Here is a 22,584-nt window from a genome sequence, read left to right as displayed (position 1 = left end):
AATTACCAGTTAAATTATAATGTTCAAATATATATTTAAAGATTTTTTAAAAATTTAAAATAATAAAATATATATGATTAAAAATGAAAATAAAATAAAATATATGATCCATCTATTATACTAAAAGGTAGTGTTTTTGCCAATACCAACATTCAGAACATAGCTGTGAATGTAAAACTAAACAAAATCACAAAAGTTGACTTCCATAAATCAGATTTGCTTTTCAGGTCAGACTTATTTTTGATCTTTGGATTCATGTATTCAACTGCTGGTTGGTCATCACAACTTCCATAGCTAATGGACAGTTGAAATTTAATATAATAAAAATTGAATTAACCATATTTTCTTCTCAATTGGCCTCTCCTTGAATATTTAACTGTTGGTACAACCATTTAGAGTAAGCTCAATCTGTCTCACCTTCTCTGCCAACCCAATTAATCCAATTAATCACACCCATCACCGCTGCCCTGGAGCAAGCCATAATTGCATTTCCATGGAGCACTACAGGAGTATTGACCGCTAACTGGTCTCCCCAAGTCTAGACTTGTTCTCTTGATACCATTGTTCACTGTTGTAGAGATACCAAGCCACTCCCATGCTTCAACAGCAGCCAACAGCTACAGGAAATCATCTGCAGTACAGCATCCTGAGCGTGCAATCTCTCACTGATTGCCTTTGCTCATACTGCCACCTACAGTTCTACCCTCCACTCCTCCCAGGACACAGTATATCATTTATACTTCTGCATTTTTTTTTCCCATCTCTTTCTTGTTTGGGCTTAAGAAAAAACTTGTGTCATAGCCATCTTTTATTCCAAGGGACTGGCATAGTTCCTGGTCTGTAGCAAGTACTGAATGGTTATTGAATGTATTTTCGGATCCATAATTGCCAAGCATAATGATGGTCCTGACATACTGAGAATACCACTAGCAGCTAGAGTGAAGAATCTCCCAATTAGAGTAGTTTCGCAGAATAGAAGCTTATTCCTCCATCACCTGAGTCCCACATGAGTGTTGCATATCAGAGGGTGACTTTCTGTCATCCAGAATCCAGCTTCCTTCCAGCTAGCAGCTACACCATTGCACAGGGTCTTGGAATTTGCTTCTAGTCAGCAGAAAGGATTTGAAAAGATCGAGGGTGGAAGACCTACCACTTCTTTAAAAACCCACATTAGTTATAAGGCCAAGACTGGATGTAAGTGGCACAAGGAACTATAGTCACTGTCTGGGAAGCTACTTCTGCCAAAACTCTTGCCCGTGAATATTTGAGGACTAGCTAGCCATTTCTTTTTTTTTTTTTTTAAAGATTTTATTTATTTATTTGAGAGAGAGAGAATGAGAGATAGAAAGCACGAGAGGGAAGAGGGTCAGAGGGAGAAGCAGACTCCCTGCTGAGCAGGAAGCCCGATGTAGGACTCGATCCCGGGACTCCAGGATCATGACCTGAGCCGAAGGCAGTCGCTTAACCAACTGAGCCACCCAGGCGCCCTAGCTAGCCATTTCTAACACATAACTTTAGAAAGTGAGAATATATGTATTGTGCTTTAAAGGGAAGTGATTTTTTTCCCCCTGAAGATATTGGTAAAGAGTGGATTTTAATTATCAGGAAAAAGGCCCTTAGGTATAATTTTTTTTTTTTTTTTTTATTACCAACAATTCTGACTGGGATTTGAGGTAGCATCAGCTTTGGGAATGCTTTTCAAAAACAATGAAGCCCATACAACTTTTGCTTGGACCTCCAGCAAATTATAGGGCCTGCCCAGTGAGATTAGGCATATGGAATAGCTCAGATCTCCTGCAGTAATTACATCTCACCATCTTAAGGACAGATGTTTTCCAGTACAGGGGTAGCTGCAGGTTTCCTGAAGCAGGTGGAGTGTCTCCATACAGTTCTACTTTTCAGATACTATAATTTGGAATCAGAGAGGATGTCTCCTACCATTCAAGATAGCCCCCAAATTTCACTTATCAAAAATATTCTTTTTGAAGAAATTGCTGGATTTCTTCATATGAATATCAAATAACTGTATCTGCAATTGCCCACACTCCCCCATTTGATATATGTGAAGTTAAATGGAAAATTTGCCCAATAGAGATAGGCAGGTTCTATATAAACACATCTGTAGGTCATTTAGAAATTACTATCATCACTCTTTTCATTAAAGTGACATGCATATATTTAGAAACTACTTTTCAAAAACCTAATGAAAGTCTGTCCTTGATAACTTCTCTATATGTTCACCTATAAATCAGTATTAAAATCCTTTACATAATGAGATGCACATTCTTGGGGAGGGAAAAAAAAGGGAAGTTTCAATTCTCACTTTTTTTTTTTTAATGTGAACCGGAACTTTAACCCGTTTGTTTACATAATTTATATACTTATTGACACTGTATGTGTTTAAAGGTGCTTCCTACGTATCTCAGAGTTTTATACAGTTATGAATTCTCTAGTGTCTTATTTTCACTAACATTGAGTTGATTGTTTTACAAGGTAGAAATAAATACATAGTTAAGGGCATATCAAAATTCATACACTGGTATCTATAAGGAGTGTAAGTTTTTCATGTGAAGATTCTCAAGACATCTCTATTGAGTTCATTGTATACTTTTAGTAAATCATTTATGCTGACATGGTGTCATGGATAAAGTCTAAATTTGTATATGAGAGTTACAATAGCTGTTTTCTGCCTGAGTACTCAAAGTCTCGCCGAGGCCTGTATTTTGTTCATGGAATCCCAGGGCTAAACGGCATTGCACAGGACGTAGACACAAACTTGTTAAATGAATAATGGGTTTCTGTGATCATCTCACACACAATTTCCAAATTTAATCCTCCTTGTATAGAGTTTTATGTAAGGTCATTTCATAGTGTATATATATTGAGAAAGATAGCTAATGCATAATTTACTGAAATAGACATCTGTTAGAGGTAAACCAGTGAGGTCATTTTTTTTTTTTTTTAAAGATTTTATTTATTTATTTGAGAGAGAATGAGAGATAGAGAGCACAAGAGGGAAGAGGGTCAGAGGGAGAAGCAGACTCCCTGCTGAGCAGGGAGCCCGATGCGGGACTCGATCCCGGGACTCCAGGATCATGACCTGAGCCGAAGGCAGTCGCTTAACCAACTGAGCCACCCAGGCGCCCAGTGAGGTCATTTTTATATTGAAATCTGTGAGAAAGCCCATGGAAACAAAGTGTAATGCAAATGGAATATTAACTTCTGATTAAAACACCTTTGGATTCAATTGATAACATTTCATGTTGAACGGTATTGGATTAGAGTCCCCAAACACCAAGCTTCTTTGTGTAGCCAATGCTAACAACTCAGGAGTCTCGATTGAAAACCCAGTTTATACAAAGCATGAACATCTCAACATATGGTTTTCTATTATTTTTCATGTAAAGGACTGTAATACTTTGATACCCTATTTTTATATGGATAGTGAAGCATTTAAAAGAGACCTTATATGTGTGTCTTTGGTTATTTTCATTCCACATTGCCTGAATGATTATAATATGAACCAATAGGTAATGCGAGAAAATGGTAAAGGGTACTGGTGGTTAGCTACAAACACTCTACCAAGGGGCTCCTGGGTAGCTCAGTTGGTTAGGCGTCCCTCCGACTCTTGATTTCGGCTCAGGTCATGATCCCAGGGTCTTGGGGTAGAGCCTCGTGTCAGGCTTTGTGCTCAGCACAAAGCCGGCTGTCTCTCTCCCCCAACTCCCATCTCTAAATTAAATAAATTAAATCTTAAAAAAAATAAAACAAAATAAAATAAACACTCCACCAAAATGGACATTGAAACATGGAGACTAGTTTATGATAAGGCTTTATTAAAATTGATAACTTTTTTTTCCAGAGGGAAACATGTATATGTCTCATTAGGAAGGTAATACCTGTTTTGTGAAGAAATGGATGGATTTTAAATAATATATAATCCATAGAAGGCACTCCTCTATATCAACTCTTCTTTCTATAGCAAGCTTGTTTTTAGCAATTAAATCTAGCAGTGCCTATAATAAAAATTATCACAGGACTATGACAAAAATGTGTACTTATTTCTCATTTTTAGTTTATTTTAAAAATCATGCTGGTTATATTTGAAGGTGAAAGCACAAACTGTATTTTCAAGATGTGTTTTTCCTCAGTAGAATTATGTCATGGGTAAACACTATGGATATCCATCAAAGTGAAACCTACAAGGACATAAGAGCTCGTTATTAGTGAACATTGTTTGTAACCTTCAGATGGCTTCAGCATTTCTGTCACAAAATGGCAAGCAGAATGAGAGATTAAAGCACATCGTTCCCTCGAAATTAACATCACTACATAAATTATGGCTTTTATATAAATCTAAAAGGTTCTATTTTTTATTTTAAAACAATGAATTATTACAGCCTCCAATCTTTGTAATAAAATGTTACAGCAAGTTCAAGTTCAGTTAGGTCAATGCTGGCTTCAGGTTAACATTATTGATTGAAACTTGCTAAAGCATCCTGGCAGATACAATGCAATAACTTTAGTCAGGAAACAAAGCCAAGCAACATACCCTTGTGGTTCTGATACTTGTTTAGGATTGTATGCTTGTTCCTACTACAAAAACCTCGAAGAATGGAAAGAGAATTAAGTGTAGGATTTTAAAACACTGGAAAATCACAGAATGCTATTCTTCACACACTACTAAGAACTTTGGTAGCACATTTGCAATTAAATCTTTTGTTTATGTTTTTAAGAAATAGTTTCAATAAGTGAATATTTTTTTATCCATATCCTAAAAATATCGAATCTTTAAAATGTGCAGTATTGTGATGGTTTTCAGATAATAATTTATATTCATATATGTGAATATGTAATCAGATTATATTATATATGATGTATAAAATATATATATATATATAATATATACTTAGTACTAGGCATACTTTGTGAATGAAGAATTAGGAGGGCTTCTTTTTTTTCTTTCTTCCCAGATTATTCCCTCTTTTAAGCAAGGTTGTAAGGTGATGATAAGTGTTGGAACGAAGGCTGCAATCTGCTATAATGGGGGAAGGCTGTTCTCTTTGCTACCTTGACTGATACAGTTAATGTGTGCATCTATGACCTTGACAATTTTCAACAAATGTATTTGAAGTAAAGGGAACTATACTTCAGGCAAAATATCATAGCAATCAAAACCTTTGGTGGTTAAATTGACTAAAAATATTGGCCTATTATTCAATTTATTTCATTTCTGTTAGTAATAGCCTTGGTTGACAGAGAGATTACTGGGTGCTTTCATCAAAGTTATGAACAGAAAGTTTAAAGAAAGTAATCCGCTACTGATTTTCTGAGGGACATATCATTAAACTGATATTCCTTTGTACTGTTTTCTAGTTGTTTACTCATGGAATGGTAAACTACAGTGATGATGTTTGAAAATATGTAAAGTGGAAAATTCTTCTAACAGGTGGAAAAATTTGTACTCAGGTCAAGCACACATGTAGACCCGATTATCCACTAAAAGGGGTAAACTCTTACATTTAAAAATTTCAGTAACACTATTTGAACCTTTTCCTCTGTGAGCAGCTCTCAGGAAGATGAACATTCCTATAATTGAAACGATCATGTGCATTCTGACCCTAATTGGGTAAGTTTAATATTAGGTGCACACCACGCAATCATGGAAGCAATTATGGGCACTTGTCCTGGGGCTGCCATGGCCCAGGTGCTACTGCCTGATTGTCATTTGGTAATTACCTGAGTACTTCTGAGCTCCTCCTTAGCATCAGTTAAATGGTGCAACATACTTCAAGTAAGTGAAGTCTCCTTGGAAGTACAAGTAAATACTTAATTATTTAGTTTGCGGCTTCATATAGGGGCTGTCTGTTCACCTGGAATGTGCAAATGTATAATGAAATTTGTCTTCTGAAGAGACTTGCATGGAAGTCAAATTGGAGATAAAATCTTTGCAATTAGCCACACAGTTCCTTTTGAAATATGGAAAAAACCTTAAATAATAGTGATGATAGAGGCATTGCCAACTTTAGAATTTTTTTCAAGTCTTTGAAGTCTGACTTTGCAGAACAGATTGTAAATCTCTGGCCCATTACACACCTGCGGAGATTTTGGTGTTTTATTTCTCTTGGGTGAAACTGCAGAAGCCCAAACCATGTTAATCACTGTCAGAACCAGTTGTATAAAATGCCAAAATGCAGTGAACCAAGTGTTTTATAATAAATATGACAATGCAGTCAGAATGTTGTTTTGTTAGGCTTGTTATTTGTGGTAATTTTTCATTTATAATCTTTGAAAGGAGAAAATTCTAAGGCTTTTATCAGAAAAATTTTAACCACAGGGGAGATGTCACCATATTGTATAAATAAGACTCTGAGTACTTGTATAATGGCTAATTCAGACAAAAAAAATAAACTAATTTAATAGTAGCATTTGCTTTAAGTGCCTTAAAAATGCTGATTTAAAAAAAAACTTCAATATCAAACACCACCACTAGAATTGTATGTCACTCTGTGAATGGATAAAAATCTTTGAAGAACTAATATCTCACTGTATATTTCATATCAATCTTTCATTTTACTATCTTTCTTTTTATTTATAACCGAATCTTAAATTTTTACCAATTAGTGGGTACAATGATTGGAATATGGGGAATAATAATTTTACTCTTCTACCAGTGCTCTTATTTGAAATAAAGAGTGGATTAACTAGAGTTAAAATCATTATAGCTCGCTTAGCTACGTCACTGGCTTTTTCTTACATAGTATCCTGACATGCATGTTCAACCTCTTTCTCAAAGGAAACACATTCCATAACACAGAGAATATCATAATATGTCATAAATTAATATGTCCTGTTAATGATGGATGATTTTGATACATAATATCAAAATTGTGTTCTATCCATATATTTTAATATTCATGCACCCTCTGATGAAATACATTTAATAACGTGTTAATTTTAGAGTGGGTTTTTCTATTGAATAACAACTTACAGAAATGTAAAATACTTTAAATGTACTTGCACATTTGTTTCTTGCAAACCAACACATAAGCAAAATGTCTAATGTTGTTAGTTCAGTTCCATAAATATTTATTTTTCACCTATCAGGCACTAGAGTAATATATAGGAAGTATGCAAAAAAAAAATAGGATACATTCTCCTGGGCTACAGAATTTTACTTAGAAATAAATAATTCCAAGGCTGGATAACTCACCCTTACTATGTGCTTCCACAGTGTTAAGACACTATTTTGTGATTGCTTATTTATTGCTTGGGGACTTAAATCAAAATCGTAAGGTTCTTGGACATTGACCACATTTATTCACAATTATATCATTAGCTCCCAGGATAGTCCCTGGAACATAATAAGGAATCAATAAATGTGTCTTTCCTGAGAGGCTTAATTAAATTCTTAGTTGCTGTAAGAATTAGAGAAAAGCTGATATAGTAGGGAATGCTTTCATACTAACTGTATTTCTGGAGTACTTTCATACTATACATATATATTTCTAAGTTCAGCATTATGTATATATGCTATGCTGCTCAGTCTATTTTCAGCCCTGTGACTTGGACCAGAAAGGAATGAGACTAAAATGAATGTAGTGATATACCAGTTCACTATCATGTCCTTAAGGTTCCTACTACATGCATATGAATACCACATAATTACTAAGGATACATTTGAAAATCAGGAATCTGCAGTTAGAAACTACCCAAAATTGATAACATGACCTTCTCAAAAGCATGATGAGAGGTGGAATCCTGTGTTCTCCTCATTCATATCTTGGGGGATGTGTAGGCTACAACGTTGAAGAAATAACTGAACTAAAAAAGCACTGATGAATTACCCACACAAATTAATTTGGGTACATTTTTATGGCCTCATAGCAGAGATGTCTTTTTAATAATTTTAGCAATTACTAAAGCTATTATCACCTGAGTTTTGTGTATGACTAGAGCTCTTGAATACTTATAACTTTTCAGTTTCAAGGCTCTGGGTTATACATCACTAACTATTGTTCAATGGTGATAGAGAAGCATTGTGTCCTTCACAGACCACTAGCTTCTGATGATCTAATTTCATCTTCAACAATAGTTACAAGGAAGAGCAAAAAATACCGTGTTGAAAGTGGTGTTTTAGCTATTGTACATGTAAATGATTAGAGGGGAGTGGGCTCAGCGTTGTGTGGACCAACATTATTTCTAGACATTTCCCTGCAGTCAATCCTTAATTTTCCATGCTAATAGAGTAAATAGTATCAAATAGGGGGGATCTATAGATGAGATTCATATACATAGCTGAAAGAAACCTTTTAGCTAGCAAGGTAATACCTACATTTATTCGCCTTTTATCTGCATATTCTGTATGCATATATCATCTATTCTAGAAATATCAATTAAAAATAAATACCTACATGCCTCCTTTTATTCAAGCAGGGCATACTTTATCCCGATAGGAAAGATAATACATTTCTAATGATTTTTACAGAGTTTAGATATAGACAGATGAATATGGAAGAAAATGTCATTCACCATTATTTCTCTATTTAAAGACCCCTCATTATACCCCACCTATGTCTCAGTTGCCCACCTTATGCATTGGTTGAGATTATAATACAATATCTGTCCCAAACCAATCTCCAACCCCTTCAGGAGAAAGGACAGGAGAAAAAGCAATAGACTGTCTTACTTTGCTTGGAGATAATAAGATCTAATATTAAAAAAAATTAATATTCCAAGGAGTTGTGATTTCTCTCTTCATACATCCTTCTTCTTTTCAAATAATTTTTTGATAATGAAATTTTTAAAGATTATTTATTTGAGAGAGGGGGATGACGAGAGTACACGCACAAGTGGGAGAGGGGGCCGAGGGAGAGAATCTCAAGCAGAATCCCGCTGAGCAGAGATTCGGAATTGACTCCATCTCAGGACCCTGAAATCATGAGCTGAGCCAAAACCAAGAGTTGGATGTTCAGCAGACACAGCCACATAAGCGCCCCGATAATGAACTTTTTTAAGACTGAAAATGTTACTTAAGGAAGACAGATTTTTTTAAAAGATGTCAACTGTAATTGAAATGCCAACTTATTGTACTGAATCCTGAATACAAATATGTAAATAAGGGTAAGATACTTAAAGATTAATAATGGAGAATTGGACCAAAGATTAATGATGGAGAATTGTTATATGTATATAATATATATATGTATTGTTATGTGTTCTGTGTATATATATTACATTTATATATAATATTTAAATATATATAACATTTAATTATGTTATAATTCTCCATCATTAATCTCTGGTCCAACTCTCCATCATTAATCTTTAAGAATCTTACATATATATGTGTGTGTGTGTGTATGGTGTAAGAATCTTACATGTATATGTGTGTGTGTATATATATATATATACATACATACACATGCCTTGTATATACACACACACACACACACACACACACACACACACACACACACATAGAGACCTTTTGACAAAATAACTACGTTCTATAGATTTAACTTTTTATTTGTTTCCACCCTAATGGCAATATTTTAAGGATGTAGAGAAAAGTGCTTGGACAATTCATTATCTATATCACATCAGTCTTTGAAAAAGTCCCTCAAATATTCCTGTGTTAAAGAAAAATAAATCCCTACAGAAGTCCTAAAGGAAATCACTATTGGAACTCTGAAATATTTAAGAAAACCCATTAATTTTAAATGATGCAAGGGGCACCTGGGTGGCTTAGTCGTTAAGCATCTGCCTTCGGCTCAGGTCACGATCCCAGGGTCCTGGGATCGAGTCCCACATCGGGCTCCCTGCTCGGCGGGAAGCCTGCTTCTCCCTCTGACCCTCTCCCCTGCTTGTGTTCCTGCTCTGCTGTCTCTCTCTCTCTCTGTCAAATAAATAAATAAAATCTTTAAAAAAAAATTAAATGATGCAAGATATATTTTGACATTATATACCTCGTGCATTGAAAGAAGTGTCTTATTTAAAGAAATTGCAAAATCAAAAAAAAAGGAAATAACAAAATCAAGGAATTATAAGAGACATTGCATTCTTGTTTATAAAGAATTCCAAAAATTAAAGTGTCTGGGAGGAAACTATATATAAAGTCCCATAATGTTAGTGGCTATATATGCCAAGTTATATCTACATTAATCAAAATGTATGGATTTTGTTTTTATATTCTTTATAGCTACCCACTCTAATTTCTAAAGATCACTAGAGACAATTTTAACTGGTTAGAGGGAAAATAAATTGAGTAGATTTACCATACAGAGATCTTTGCCCACATTTAAGATGTTCAGATATTTTTGAGTCTAATGCTTGAAATTCTCTATAGTGCTAAATATCCATTTCTTGCTCAGTAGTTCCATATTGTTATTTTCCATATTTCTGATGGTTCTTCAGGTAAAAAATACTATATAGTCATCCATTTATTCAATAAACTTTATCTTAAGACATTCTTATGAGTCAAATAAAGATTGCTAACTATGTCCTTTAATAAATACACTCTAATCCCCTAAACAACAATGTGCTTTAGATATATTATTCATATTCTCAAGGTGGAGAAATTCAAGTTCAGAGAAGCTAAATGCTGTGCCAAATTTATACCACTACTTAGTCATATAGCTGGGATTTGAAGCCAAACCTAATTGCAATTAAAGTTCTTTCCACTATACAACTTCAGTTTTTCCTCCAATCTCGTGTTCTCTTCTTTCCCAATAAAGACAAATTCACTGTCTTCTCAGTTCCCAGAAAGGAAATGAAATAATGATTTTTAGATTATGTAAGCTAAAAATAAAAAGTAAAAAAAAAAGAAGGAAAATTAAAAGAAATACGTTTATATATATCTTTTTATTATGTAAGCTCTATGCCCAACATGGGGCTTGAACTCACGACCCCAGGATCAAGAGACACATGCTCTATGACTGAGCCAGCCAGATGCCCCAAGGAATACATTTTGAATCAGAGATCAATTCAACTGATTCCATGTCTAATAAGAATAAATATACGACATGCTCTCTCTTTCCTCAATTTATATAAATAATATATTTATTTATATAAATTATAAAATCATAAAAAGACAGTTCCCAATTCCTTTCTTTGGATAATTTAGCTTTATTAATTCCTCCCACTATAAATTTTTCAATGCCATGTTCCCTGGGTCATCATATAGTATTTGCACCAATGAATAAATGTGCTTATGATTATTCTCTTATTATTTTATATGTTTCAATAATCACATTTAAAGTCATCTAAGTAAATTATAATAATTAATAGTTACTGGGCACCTACTATGATCAGTTTTTATGCTAAGCATTTGATATGCCTATGTAACGATTCTCAGAGCAACTATATGAAATAGATACTATCATTAACTCATTTTACAGGTAATAAAACTAATGATTATCAACGAATGCCCAAGCCCTTGGCATTCAGATCATCCACACGAGATTGTTTTGTGCTTTAAGTGTCTTCTTACTAGACATGTTCTAGTTTGTCATACATGTCTCCTAAACTACATGCATGTTACCTAACTGCACTTGAGTTTTAATATAACATTACTTAGTCCAAGAGATTTAGTAACTGAAGTAATAATGTGATATTTTTAATACATATTCACAGCAGGGACCATAAGACAAGGTTTTTGTATAATTAGTAGCACAGTTAACTAATTGGTTGATGAATTTGAACTACTTGAACTATCATTTTATTAATCTCATTGGAAATGTAGCGGAGAAGAAAAAAAGAGTAAAAAAGAGTAAAACATGTTAGGAATATAATATTAAAAAAGGAAAACCTTAAAAAGAAAATGAAGCCATTGAATATAATAGAAATCATTCAAAGAACTAGGAATTTAATATTCTTGCTTACAAGGATGAAAAATAAGTTGAATATCACACATTCTATAGACACATGTATTTTGGAAAAGGATAAATATGATGGTTAATTCTTTATTTTGAACTTGTTAGTGTTTTTCTTAGTTCAATAATGGTGTGCCTTCTGATAAGTTTTAACATTGTTTGGGTATCTCTATATTAAACATCAAAATTAGTGCACATGTTGTTTGAACTTAATAAGCAATATTATTAAATTTATTAAATATGAATATTTTCCCTTTAAGATGAAAATATAATTTTAGGAAAACATCTGCATATAAAACAATGATAAAAAGAAAATATTTTCAATGAACTAGAAGAAAAGTTTGTTTTCTGACATCATGGCATTTAAAATATTATTTCTACTGAAGATTCCTTTAAGCAAATAAATATTTCACAGTATTAGAGTATTTGTTTTTATATTACAGTCACCAAGTCTTTAAATAGAAAAGGCTTCCTACATAGCAGAATCTGCTCCAGCTTTCATTTAATTTGCTCTTATTTTCTGTTGTTTCTTTCTACTATAATAAGAGCTTATAATAATGAACATGGTATTTGGTTAATGGAGAATGTATTGCATATTTAGAGATCTACATATTTATGTGACCTTCTTTTGTTCATAAATGCTAATATTTATTGCTTCTTTGTTGAGATTTTATTTTGTGTTTTGTGACAAACAAAAGTACGATTAGCGAAGCTGTAAAGTTCTCATGGTAGCTGCCTGTGTTCCCAAGATAGCAGCATTAGTGTCTACAGAAGCAGTTAATGCTGTTTATCATTAGTGACAGAAGCTGGGGAGGACCTTCTGTGGCTTTTATCTTTCACCTTGCCAACAGAAGTTGATGAGCTTTCTGATTTAAATTCATAGGTGATGCTCCAGGATTTATATGCACTTCACATGGACAAGCACACAGGTAAACCCATCCTGCTGATGGAGACTAATTAAAATCATCCTAACATCCTAATATCAGACATCCTTATGAAAACCATTACTTTATCCATATTTAATGCCAACGTTGCCCAATGAGAACATGGAATATAAAAGAGTTTATAGAGGAACTTTCTCTTAAATATTTAAAGAGTTTATTGCCTTATGAGTGACTTATTTTGCTTTTGTTTTTGGTGGGTTTTTTGTTTTTAGAAACTAATGAATATAAAGCACATTCTTGTAATGAACCTAAGTTTTTACAAATTTCAAATTTTAATAGTTACAGGAATTTTTAAAACAAAGCAAGGTGATTCTAATGAAGTAGCACACTTGAATAATACTGAGTACTTTTTTTCTATATAAATATTGTCCAAAGTGTGGTCCCAGAGACAGATACCAGATATCATCAGAAAACCAGATTATGAGGTCAGATTTATTTGGGAATATGAAAGTTTAAGCAGCTTTTGGCAGTTTGGGAATGTTCTGTACTTAAGACAGTAAGGAATGCTGGGATTGTTCAAAAGCATAAGATGGTATCTATACCTCCTAAATTTTTCAGAAATCATTTTGTGTGACTAGTTTTCCATGGAAGAGTGTTCAAAATGTTCTATCACTGTTGGTAAAGCAGTAGAGCATTTCGAAATTTTAAATTGGGTAAATCTCTCTACCACCCCTCCTGTTTGGAACATATTTTCTCTTGCCCTCAATATAAAATCTAAACCCCTTACTATGAAAAGTAAAATCTTGTGTGGCCCAACTCTGCCTTGTCTTTGACCTTATTAGCACATCACTCTGTCCTTTGCTTCAGCCACTCTGGTGTTTTTCTTTCTCAAACGTGCCAAATTGTTTGGCACATCAACAACGTTCTGATTGTTTCCCTCTTGCGGGAGGCTCTCTTTGCACCTCAGTGTCAATTTTCTCTCTTTAGAGAGATCTTCCTTCCTTGTCTTTTCTAAAGTGTACTGTGCAGTACTTTTCACTTCCTAAAATAAGTTTATTTTGTGTGTGTGACAGTAAGCTGTCTGTGGATGAGCCATATCTATCTTGTTCACTGTCAAATCCCTAGGACCTAGCATGGCACCTGCCACAAAGTAGGTATTCTGTACACATCCTTAAGTGAATACTCATGATTCTCTCATTAAAACTGGAAAATTGGGTAAGAGGGGAGACTTCTCTTTATTCTTTCCTTCTGTAGCAAAGGGTGAATACTCAAAAAAGATACAAAGTAAATCGAATCATTTATTTTCATGAAGTCATTGCCATTGACTAATATTTATTAGAAGCAACCATCAATGTAATATAATAGGTAATGCATGATAAAGTGGTATTATAAAGCTGTTACTGAATGAAGATTATAAGTACAATAAGAAGGAATGATTATGAGAATCATGCAGCTAGGGTTGGTCACATTTATAAAAATAATAGTAATAGTAGCGATAATAATAGTAAGATGCGCAAATGGTCTCAATATCCAAAACCAACAAAAATTTATTTTGTAAATGTTTTCATTTTATTTCAATTCCATGAAGATTGCTTACATATTCCTGACCAGAAAGCACTGTTAGCTAAATAATATGGTAAAACTTGTATCATCACATAGCTTTAGATCTATCTATAACTTAGGTTTTAAGCTACTGTAATTCTTTAAATGTAGTCACGCTATTTATTTTTAACTGTAGATTTTTAGATTAAGGTAAAAATAAATGTTTTGTGTTTTCTTAAGTAACTGAAGAAAAATAACTTTGAAAGTAAAGGCGAGGTGTTTCATTTTGCCTGGGAACTGACTGAGTTTACTCTGAGATGTGTTTCTAGGCTTGCTCGAGAAATTTAAGCCAACTCTTTGCTTTTCATGTTCAAATCTTTAAACATGGCATTTTAATGCAATTTTGCTCTTGCTTTAATGATATCAGCTGTGTAATCTCATTTCTTTTTTTGCAAGAGAAAAGCGTCGGAGTAAAGAGAATAGCTTTTAGTAATAACATGACACTCCACAAATCAATATTATACCCTTCAAAGGAATCTGAATTCACAGGATCAAGAAATTGTGACCCACAAGATTGTTTTCTTTTTATCAACAAAAATACATTTTATTCAACTTGTTATGTTTTTGGTGCTCTATCAAATTCATTTTGTACTATTGGCAACTGTTACACTATAAAGATTAAAACAGTGGCTTTTATTCTATAACTGGAGTTGATGCCACATTCAGCTTTCATTCTTTCCTATGACCCATCTTATTCTCTGATACCTTTTTTAAAGTGCACATTCTGTGCAAGACAGCTTTGGAAAACATTCTTATTTTCCAATCTTTTGTAGAAGTCAGCAGTAGCTGAATGAGTATTTCTGGAAAATATGTTGTTTCATGATAAGCAAGGTACTGAGTCCCCTTTCAAAGAGTAGAACTGAACTTCATCCCCATATTCAATAAATCAGCTTGGTTTTTCTATACACATTAATATATATTATAATATGTTATATTATAATATATACAGAGAAACATTAATATAGATTAATATTTTATGGACATTAATATAGTACACAATAAATAAAATATAAACATTGATTACAATTATAAGTGATATTCAAGTTTTCAAGAACATGAAGTTTTTCCTGACACCCATGAAAATTAGGAAGCAGGAGAAAAGTGCCAGGGGATCCTGTACCAATAATTCAGAACCGTGATACTTTTTAAAGATAATGTTAAAATGATATATCAGAGGTAATCATAAGATTTTTTAATATATATGAAACACAAGTGTTGATATTTTTGCTCTATAATCAATGTAGATTTCAAGCTAAAATGCTTATTGCATGAATCAGAATAAAACATCTAACATTTTAACACAATTTTAGAGTATATAAGTTAATTTGCATATATATTATGTAAAGCTATTTAATATGCATATTTAATGTGAGATCTAATTCTAAATTATTAAGAATGTTAATTTCAATTAAGTATGACTGCTTTGTTCAACTCAAGGATATGCTTGGGAAAATATCAGTATATGTAATACTTTTTCAAGTCTATTATTTTTCTTCCCTCTTTTTGAATTGGAACACAAACACACTCATCAAGAAATTGGATGACAAAACTCCATTTAAACCTTAATATATTCATATTTTAATATCAAATTTCTTGGATGACAAAACTCCATTTAAACCTTAATATATTCATATTTTAATATCAAATTCGGTATAGATATTTGCAAATCATTGATTTTTTAATTGTAGATATCGCACAACTCACATTTTCTTCTGATTCAGATAATCAATTACTTTTCTTTGAAGACAGATGCTAAGATAGGGTAAAATCATAAAGAGCTACAAAAAAGTGTACTATAAATTTCATCCTAAGTAATTAAAAGAAGCTAAAATAGCACAGTATAGCTATCCAATTAATACTTGTTTAATGAAATAATATAACCTTAAAAATAGAAGGCAAGGATAAGAGCTTCCAACCTCAAACAGTATTTTAGAAAATAAATATGAAATGAGAGAGTAGAGCTATGAAATCATTAAATAAATGAACAGAATGGGTATTTACTAGTAAATATTTGTATTTACCCGTAGCATATATTTTATTCTATGTGTGAGCATAGAACTCATGTGTGTGTGTGTGTGTGTGTGTGTGTGTGTTTGCTCATGCACATGGATCAAATAAATAAAGAAGTAACAGAGCATGCAAAGCTCTATATGGTGAGTTGGAACTGATTTCTGTAATGACACATGCTTCAGGTTTGGGAATACAGATAACTTACCAACTCTTCTTACGTTTTCTGCTGACTAAGCATTACATGTAATTGATGAAAACCATACCTCATTTTGTACTGGGTCTGTGAGATTTTGGCGTCTGATCCCTTGGAAGTTGATACTGATTGTGGAAGGATCAAACCAATAAGTCTGAATTCTCTCTACTTTTTTGAAGCATAAAGTGTTTGTTGGCCATTTATTTTTGGTGCTAGAACGTATTTTAGAAAAGAGAATTATATGTATTCGTCCTTTTTATTAAAAGCCACATAGCATTTTCCCAAAAGTCTGCTTGAAAAGAGGTATGATTTTAATAGTGAAGTAGTTTTGAGAGTTTATATTTGATCCGACCAAGTAAAATTTTGATTTTGTCAGTTTTGGGTTGCCACAGAACCTTTCAGTGGCCTGAGCAGGTCTGCAGGATGCACGTTGGATCCTCAGCAAACATGGGTCGGTGTTGTAGGGAATAGCATACCCTTGGCCTTCTGATCATCATTGCTCTTCTAAAATGCTGGTATCTTAGAAAGACTCAGAAAACCATTACCTGGCTCATAAGGCAAGCCAAGGAAAGAATGCTGGAAGTTTGCAGAAGAGGAGACCTTCTTTACTTGGCTTTTGCTCAACTCTGGAAATGACAGTTTGTGTCCCTATAGGGTAGTTAAAGCAGGAAGGACTTTCATAGAAGTTGACTGTGCTGAAGACACTTAATGAATATAATGTTCCGGAGAATGGAGGTTTGCACAGGGAAGGCAAAGAGTCCTGTAAGTGTTCCACTCTGACCAGGCATAGAAATGCCTTTATTCCTGGATTCTGCACCTCAAGTGGTTAGGAACATTGTTAGGTTAAAATCTGGATCTTGCTACTTAACATCTTTGTGACTTTGAGGAAGTTATTTAAACATTCTTGAATTCAGTGCCCTTATATATAAAGTGGGGATAATAATGCATACTTCCTGGGTTGTTTGTCAGAATTAAATTAATCCATTCATTCAAAATCCTTAGAGCAAGTTTAAAAAGCTTCAGAAAACATCCAATGCATTAGAATCATCATCATCATCATCACTATCATCACAATAAAGCTGGTAAAACAACAACAGCTATACAGAATTTGGTCTCTTTGACTAAGCACCAAAAAGCAGTCAATTCAGCCAACATTATTTGTGAAACAAGGAAATAAAAGCTTAACTCTCCTCAACAATAATTACTACTATACTGCTTCTCCTAAAATGAAACAGAAACAAAATAAACAAGAAACTTACTTAAAATAGGAATCTCCTAAGCAAACACTTGCATTTGCTATGATCAGTGATAAAAATTTAAGTGTGATAAATTATGAATAGAGTCAATCCTGAAACATTGCATTGTCATTCTCAAAGAATTGTATAAATATACACATTCTTGGAGACTTATGTTTGATAATTCCTTATTTCTGAAACAAAAATAAAACAAGCTAAAACAGCAAGAAAACACAAATCAAAACAAAGTAAATTTTATCCAAAACCAGTTCAGATCATTCTAGGCTAAGTGTGGCATTAGTAAAAAAGAGCTTAGATTCTCGGGTGGTCTGTGCTTAAAAGAGGTCTTTGTCAGGTGTAAACAACAGTCATAAAGGTAGGTCAAGAGACACGCAGGACAATAAAAAGTGGATAGATCTCTTGGAGACAGAAGGAAATGAGAGTAAGAGAGCATCAAGGGTAGTGTTGAGCTTGTCTACAAGCTTGTCTACAAGCACAAATTTTCCTTTCTTCTCTTCTGGGTTCTTTGACTGGTCTAATAATTAAGTTGACGTAAGAGAGAACCACAGAAGAAAAAATAAATTTAATTTCAGACATATAAGAGCTCATAAAAATATGAGACTCTCTGAAGTGACCAAACAGGAAGATTTTATACTTCTTAAACAAAGAAACAATTATTTGTGAAGGACTGACAAAAGGGTTTTGGCATGGAGTAGGGAATAAAGAAGAAGTAACAGAGTTTGTTTACATAGACTTCTTGGCTCTGAACACCTTATCTCTGGGGATAAGGATGCCTTTTACTTTCCAGGTACAGGGAGGGTAGCTGTCACATGGTGAATTTGTTTTCTGCTTTCAGGGGAAAATAAGGAGGGTTAAAAAAAAAAAAAAAAGGACGGTCAGAGTGTCCTTCTTATGCCAATTTATTTAAGTAAATTTTTTCCCTTAAGCAACTTTAATTCCAAAATTATTCAATATGCCAAAGTGGCATAGTTTAGGGCAGCTTGCACTGAACCTCATCAAGCTCTATTAAAATAGTATAAAAGCAGTTTGCTTTCTGAACTTTATTCTACTTTCTATCTCATGGTTACTACCTATTTACCTGGTATATAATCTTATTCAGTGATTAAAGCAAGGTATTTATTTTAACTACACTTGTTTAAGAATTGTTCCACAATACATTTTGGAATTATGTAGGTTTTTTGATAAGTTACAGTATTTTACTAGAGCATAGCGATATGCATTTAAGTCTACTAAGCTGATCACTGTTAGAAATTAAAAAATAATGATAGAAAATAAAACTTCTCAAATAATCTTCTTGTTTGCAACATCATTGGTGTTGCAGGGTTTCCTTCTTTTGTGCTCACAGTTCTTGGTCACGCAGCTTAAGAGAATGAAGAGGCAGACCAGAGGAAGAGTGGTGGGCAGCAGAGCAAAGTTTATTGAGTGATAGTACAAAGCTCCCTAAGAGAGAGGGGACCCCAGAGGGTTGCCATGGGAGTTTCTAAGTCTAGGGGTTTTTATGGGCTTATAGGTAGGCTGTTTGGAGCTGATTAACCCTCCTGCACCTGTCATCCGTCTATCACTTGGGAAAGGGTGGAGGGCTCCTTCCAGGGTGGTGTAAAATAATTTTAAGGGTGGCTTCCTGTTGTGGGGGGAGCCTTTTTCCTGCCTGCCTTTCTTCCAACTGTCCTTCATCAATTGGTTATCTATTAGTGACTTAACTTTAATAATATAATGGAAGAACCAAATAATACACAAACCAAATATCTGAAAATTTTAAATGAAGAGAGAAGTTTTGAACTTATTGTACTTCTATATTCTGTTAAACTACATCAGTAAAACTATCAACATTTACAAGTGTAAATTTAGGCATAGTTATAAGAAAATATGAAATTGCAGATTATCAGAAAAATACTATAGTAATATTCTAAGCATTTCATGTACAAGACTGTGGAATAATTTTTGTTTTATGGTAAATAATTCTTTTAATAAAATGTTTCACACATAGAAGTGTACACATATAAACTTTTACCCACCAGCTAAGTTAAATAGTTGACTGATAAACATACCAATGAATTTCCTCATACTTTTCTTCACTGATGTTCCATTCTTCCCAAGTTTAACCACTCTTTTAAATTTTTCCCTATCACTTACTTTCTTTTTTATTATGGACATATTTAGGCTTTTTATGGCTTAAATTTTATATAAAAAATTTCATATTGTATGTATTCTTCAACACATATTTTTCTATAATATTTCACTTTAGAGATTTTTTCCATTCATTTATTCATTAATTGATTCTCACTGCTGTATATTATTTTATTTAATGAAGATAAGAACTTACCAGTTTACTTATCCATTCCTTCTTGTCTTGGATGAATATCTGAGTTGTTTTCAGTTTTTTTTTTTTCTTTTCTTTTAAAAACTATACTTCTCTGAAAAGTCTTCTAAATGGTGAAACTGTACAGTAATTTTCAGAAATGATATTGCTAGATCAAAGAATTTACAAATATTTAAATGTATAGGATAAAATCAAATTGTTTTTCAAGGAAATAAAACTAGTTTATAGACAGCAGCTACCTACCATAGGATATGACTTTTCTTTTTATGTTATAATCTTTGATAAATATATGTTTTAAATCTCAATGTAGTGGAATTTATTGATCATCTTCCTTTCCCTTCAGGACAAGATTATTTATCCAGGTGAATACAAATGTTTTCCTATATTCCCTGATAAAAGTTTTATTTCTTTGCAACCCTGCAAGCCAGTGCAGACAAGAAACAATACACTGAATTTTCCAAAACAAAAGCAGTATCTGTTAAGTTTGCTGGTAGAAGGAGCAGGAAGGGAGAGTGTATAGATTTACTGACAGCAGGAAGGAGAATCACAGACATGGCCTATTTGTTAATGTTTGGAAGTGCATGTCCTATGGCTTTACGCAAATAAATAAAACTTAATCATGGATATTTTGGTAAATAACATGTTCATCCTTGTTTTATGATGTTGGGCTATGAAGTAGTAAAATCTATCAAATGAATAATAGCACAGGAAAGAATTGATTTTTTGGCAGCTTCACAATGTTAAGAGCCGTTTATTTGAGAGATCCTCCTTCATCCCTCCCCCCAGAGGAGAAAGAATTTATTTATTTTTAATTATGTGGAACATTGACTTTTTTGTAACTGAAAATACCCTTTAAGAAACACTTCACTATTTTACAGGTTTGTTCCTATGTTTTGGACAGAGAACATGTTTGATAAACGGGATACATTAAGATTGTATAAATGAACAACATTTTCTCTTTGACTTAAGATTGGGTATGTTACTCTGAAAAAGCCTCTGCTGTGAGTAATACACACATTGATTTTGGGTGTCACATTTGTAATCACATTTTAAGGACAAATGAAGACATCCTAAATTGTATTGATGATGTTAAAAAGAAAACCACAGGCCCCAAATGGCAATATTTAAGTTAAGGCCCAGTCAGTAAACCAAGATATAATACCTAACCTAACTGCCATTTCAATCCCCACCAGGCGTGTAAACTTAACCTGTCAACTTAGAATTTCCTGGTCAATTATAGGAAATTACTTATAGACCCCTTCTGCTCCATTTAGGAGGGCAAACTTGCTCAAATTCCTTGCTGATAAAGTCCTTTCTTTCTTGTCTCTTTTCTTTCTTTTTTTTCCATTTCTTTCTATGCCTTCTCTCTGCCTTTAAAAAAACTTTCTTTTGTTTAGTTCAGTGTAACTCCCTTCTATTTGCTAGATAGGATGCTGACAGATCCATGGATCTTTCAATAAAGCCAATTAGATATGCAAATTTATTCTGAGGGATTTTTGTTTTTAACAATGATTATGTTTAAAACAAGTATTGTGACCAATGTTCATGTGAAAACTTGTGTTGTATGGAGTTAATTTTCTTTATGAGGAGCTGTTGGTTGAAGGAATCTTTTTTTTTTTCTTCTATTTGATATTTTATGTGCATCCTTGACATGGTGCTCACCAGACTGCAAGAAACAAAGCTCACCAGTATTTCAGGTGTGATTCCATACCTGGAGATGCAACATAGGCAAATTCAAGGTAGCTAATTAATTTGGAAGTCATTTTGCAGGGTGGTTAATTTGAGGGATATGCCCTTAGTCAGTAAACCTCCCATAAACTAGCAGAGATCATGGGGTATGGGATCCCTGAGAAAAAAGGAGAATAGAAAGCATAAGGCACTAAGGGGAGGAGACGCCATCTGGAAAGTGGAGGGGGTTAGATATGGCTAGGGGAGCAATGAGGCAGGGCATCTGAGCAAGCTGTGGAATATGAAATCAAGGCAGGACGGTGGGGCTTGTGGGTGTCCTTTTCTTAACTGAGAGCGTGTCCCAGTGCATTCTTGTCCATGTGGAATGCTCATTGCAGCTGGGATTAAGAGAAAAGGCTTTCAAAGCTTGTCTGTCATTATCACCAGCAGTATGTTTGTGGGCAAGGTACTTAAAAATTTTATTGTTACAGTTGTTTCAGCTGGTAAATAGCGATTGCAATGCCCCAGGGTTGCAATGATAAAGGAGATAGGTAATGGAGTCAAAGTACCTTGAATACTCTCTTTTGCATAATAAAGATTATTAAAAAGTGGGAGGCTAGGTGTGAGAAGAGGAGGAATTGGCAAATGTATTGAGTAAAGAGTTTGATTCAGAAAATCTCCAAGTTTCCCAGAAAACACAACAAACAAAACCTGGGACAAAAAGACTCACTTTATTCATATCTAGTATGTACCAGGGGTCCTCTTTCTCCAAAATGGA

The 22,584-nt window shown here is 33.6% G+C and overlaps 1 protein-coding gene across 6 annotated transcripts in view; it reads left to right on the top strand.

Moving 5' to 3' along the window:
- Window positions 1-22,584, top strand: part of CADM2 (cell adhesion molecule 2) — a 1,065,941-nt gene that overhangs the window by 391,813 nt on the left and 651,544 nt on the right. The window contains exon 1 of one of the 6 annotated variants that reach the window (XM_027585368.2): window positions 12,779-12,802. The exons of the other annotated variants lie outside the window; for them this stretch is intronic. Within the exon in view, the coding sequence (XP_027441169.1) occupies window positions 12,787-12,802 (16 nt within the window). The 5' untranslated portion in view covers window positions 12,779-12,786. Of the gene's footprint in view, window positions 1-12,778; window positions 12,803-22,584 lie in introns of those variants that run through there. 6 annotated transcript variants of the gene reach the window in all.

This window comes from Zalophus californianus, chromosome 1, assembly GCF_009762305.2.
Source record: "Zalophus californianus isolate mZalCal1 chromosome 1, mZalCal1.pri.v2, whole genome shotgun sequence".
In the NCBI taxonomy this organism is placed as follows: Eukaryota; Metazoa; Chordata; class Mammalia; order Carnivora; family Otariidae; genus Zalophus; species Zalophus californianus.
This window is presented reverse-complemented; position numbering and strand designations above follow the sequence as displayed.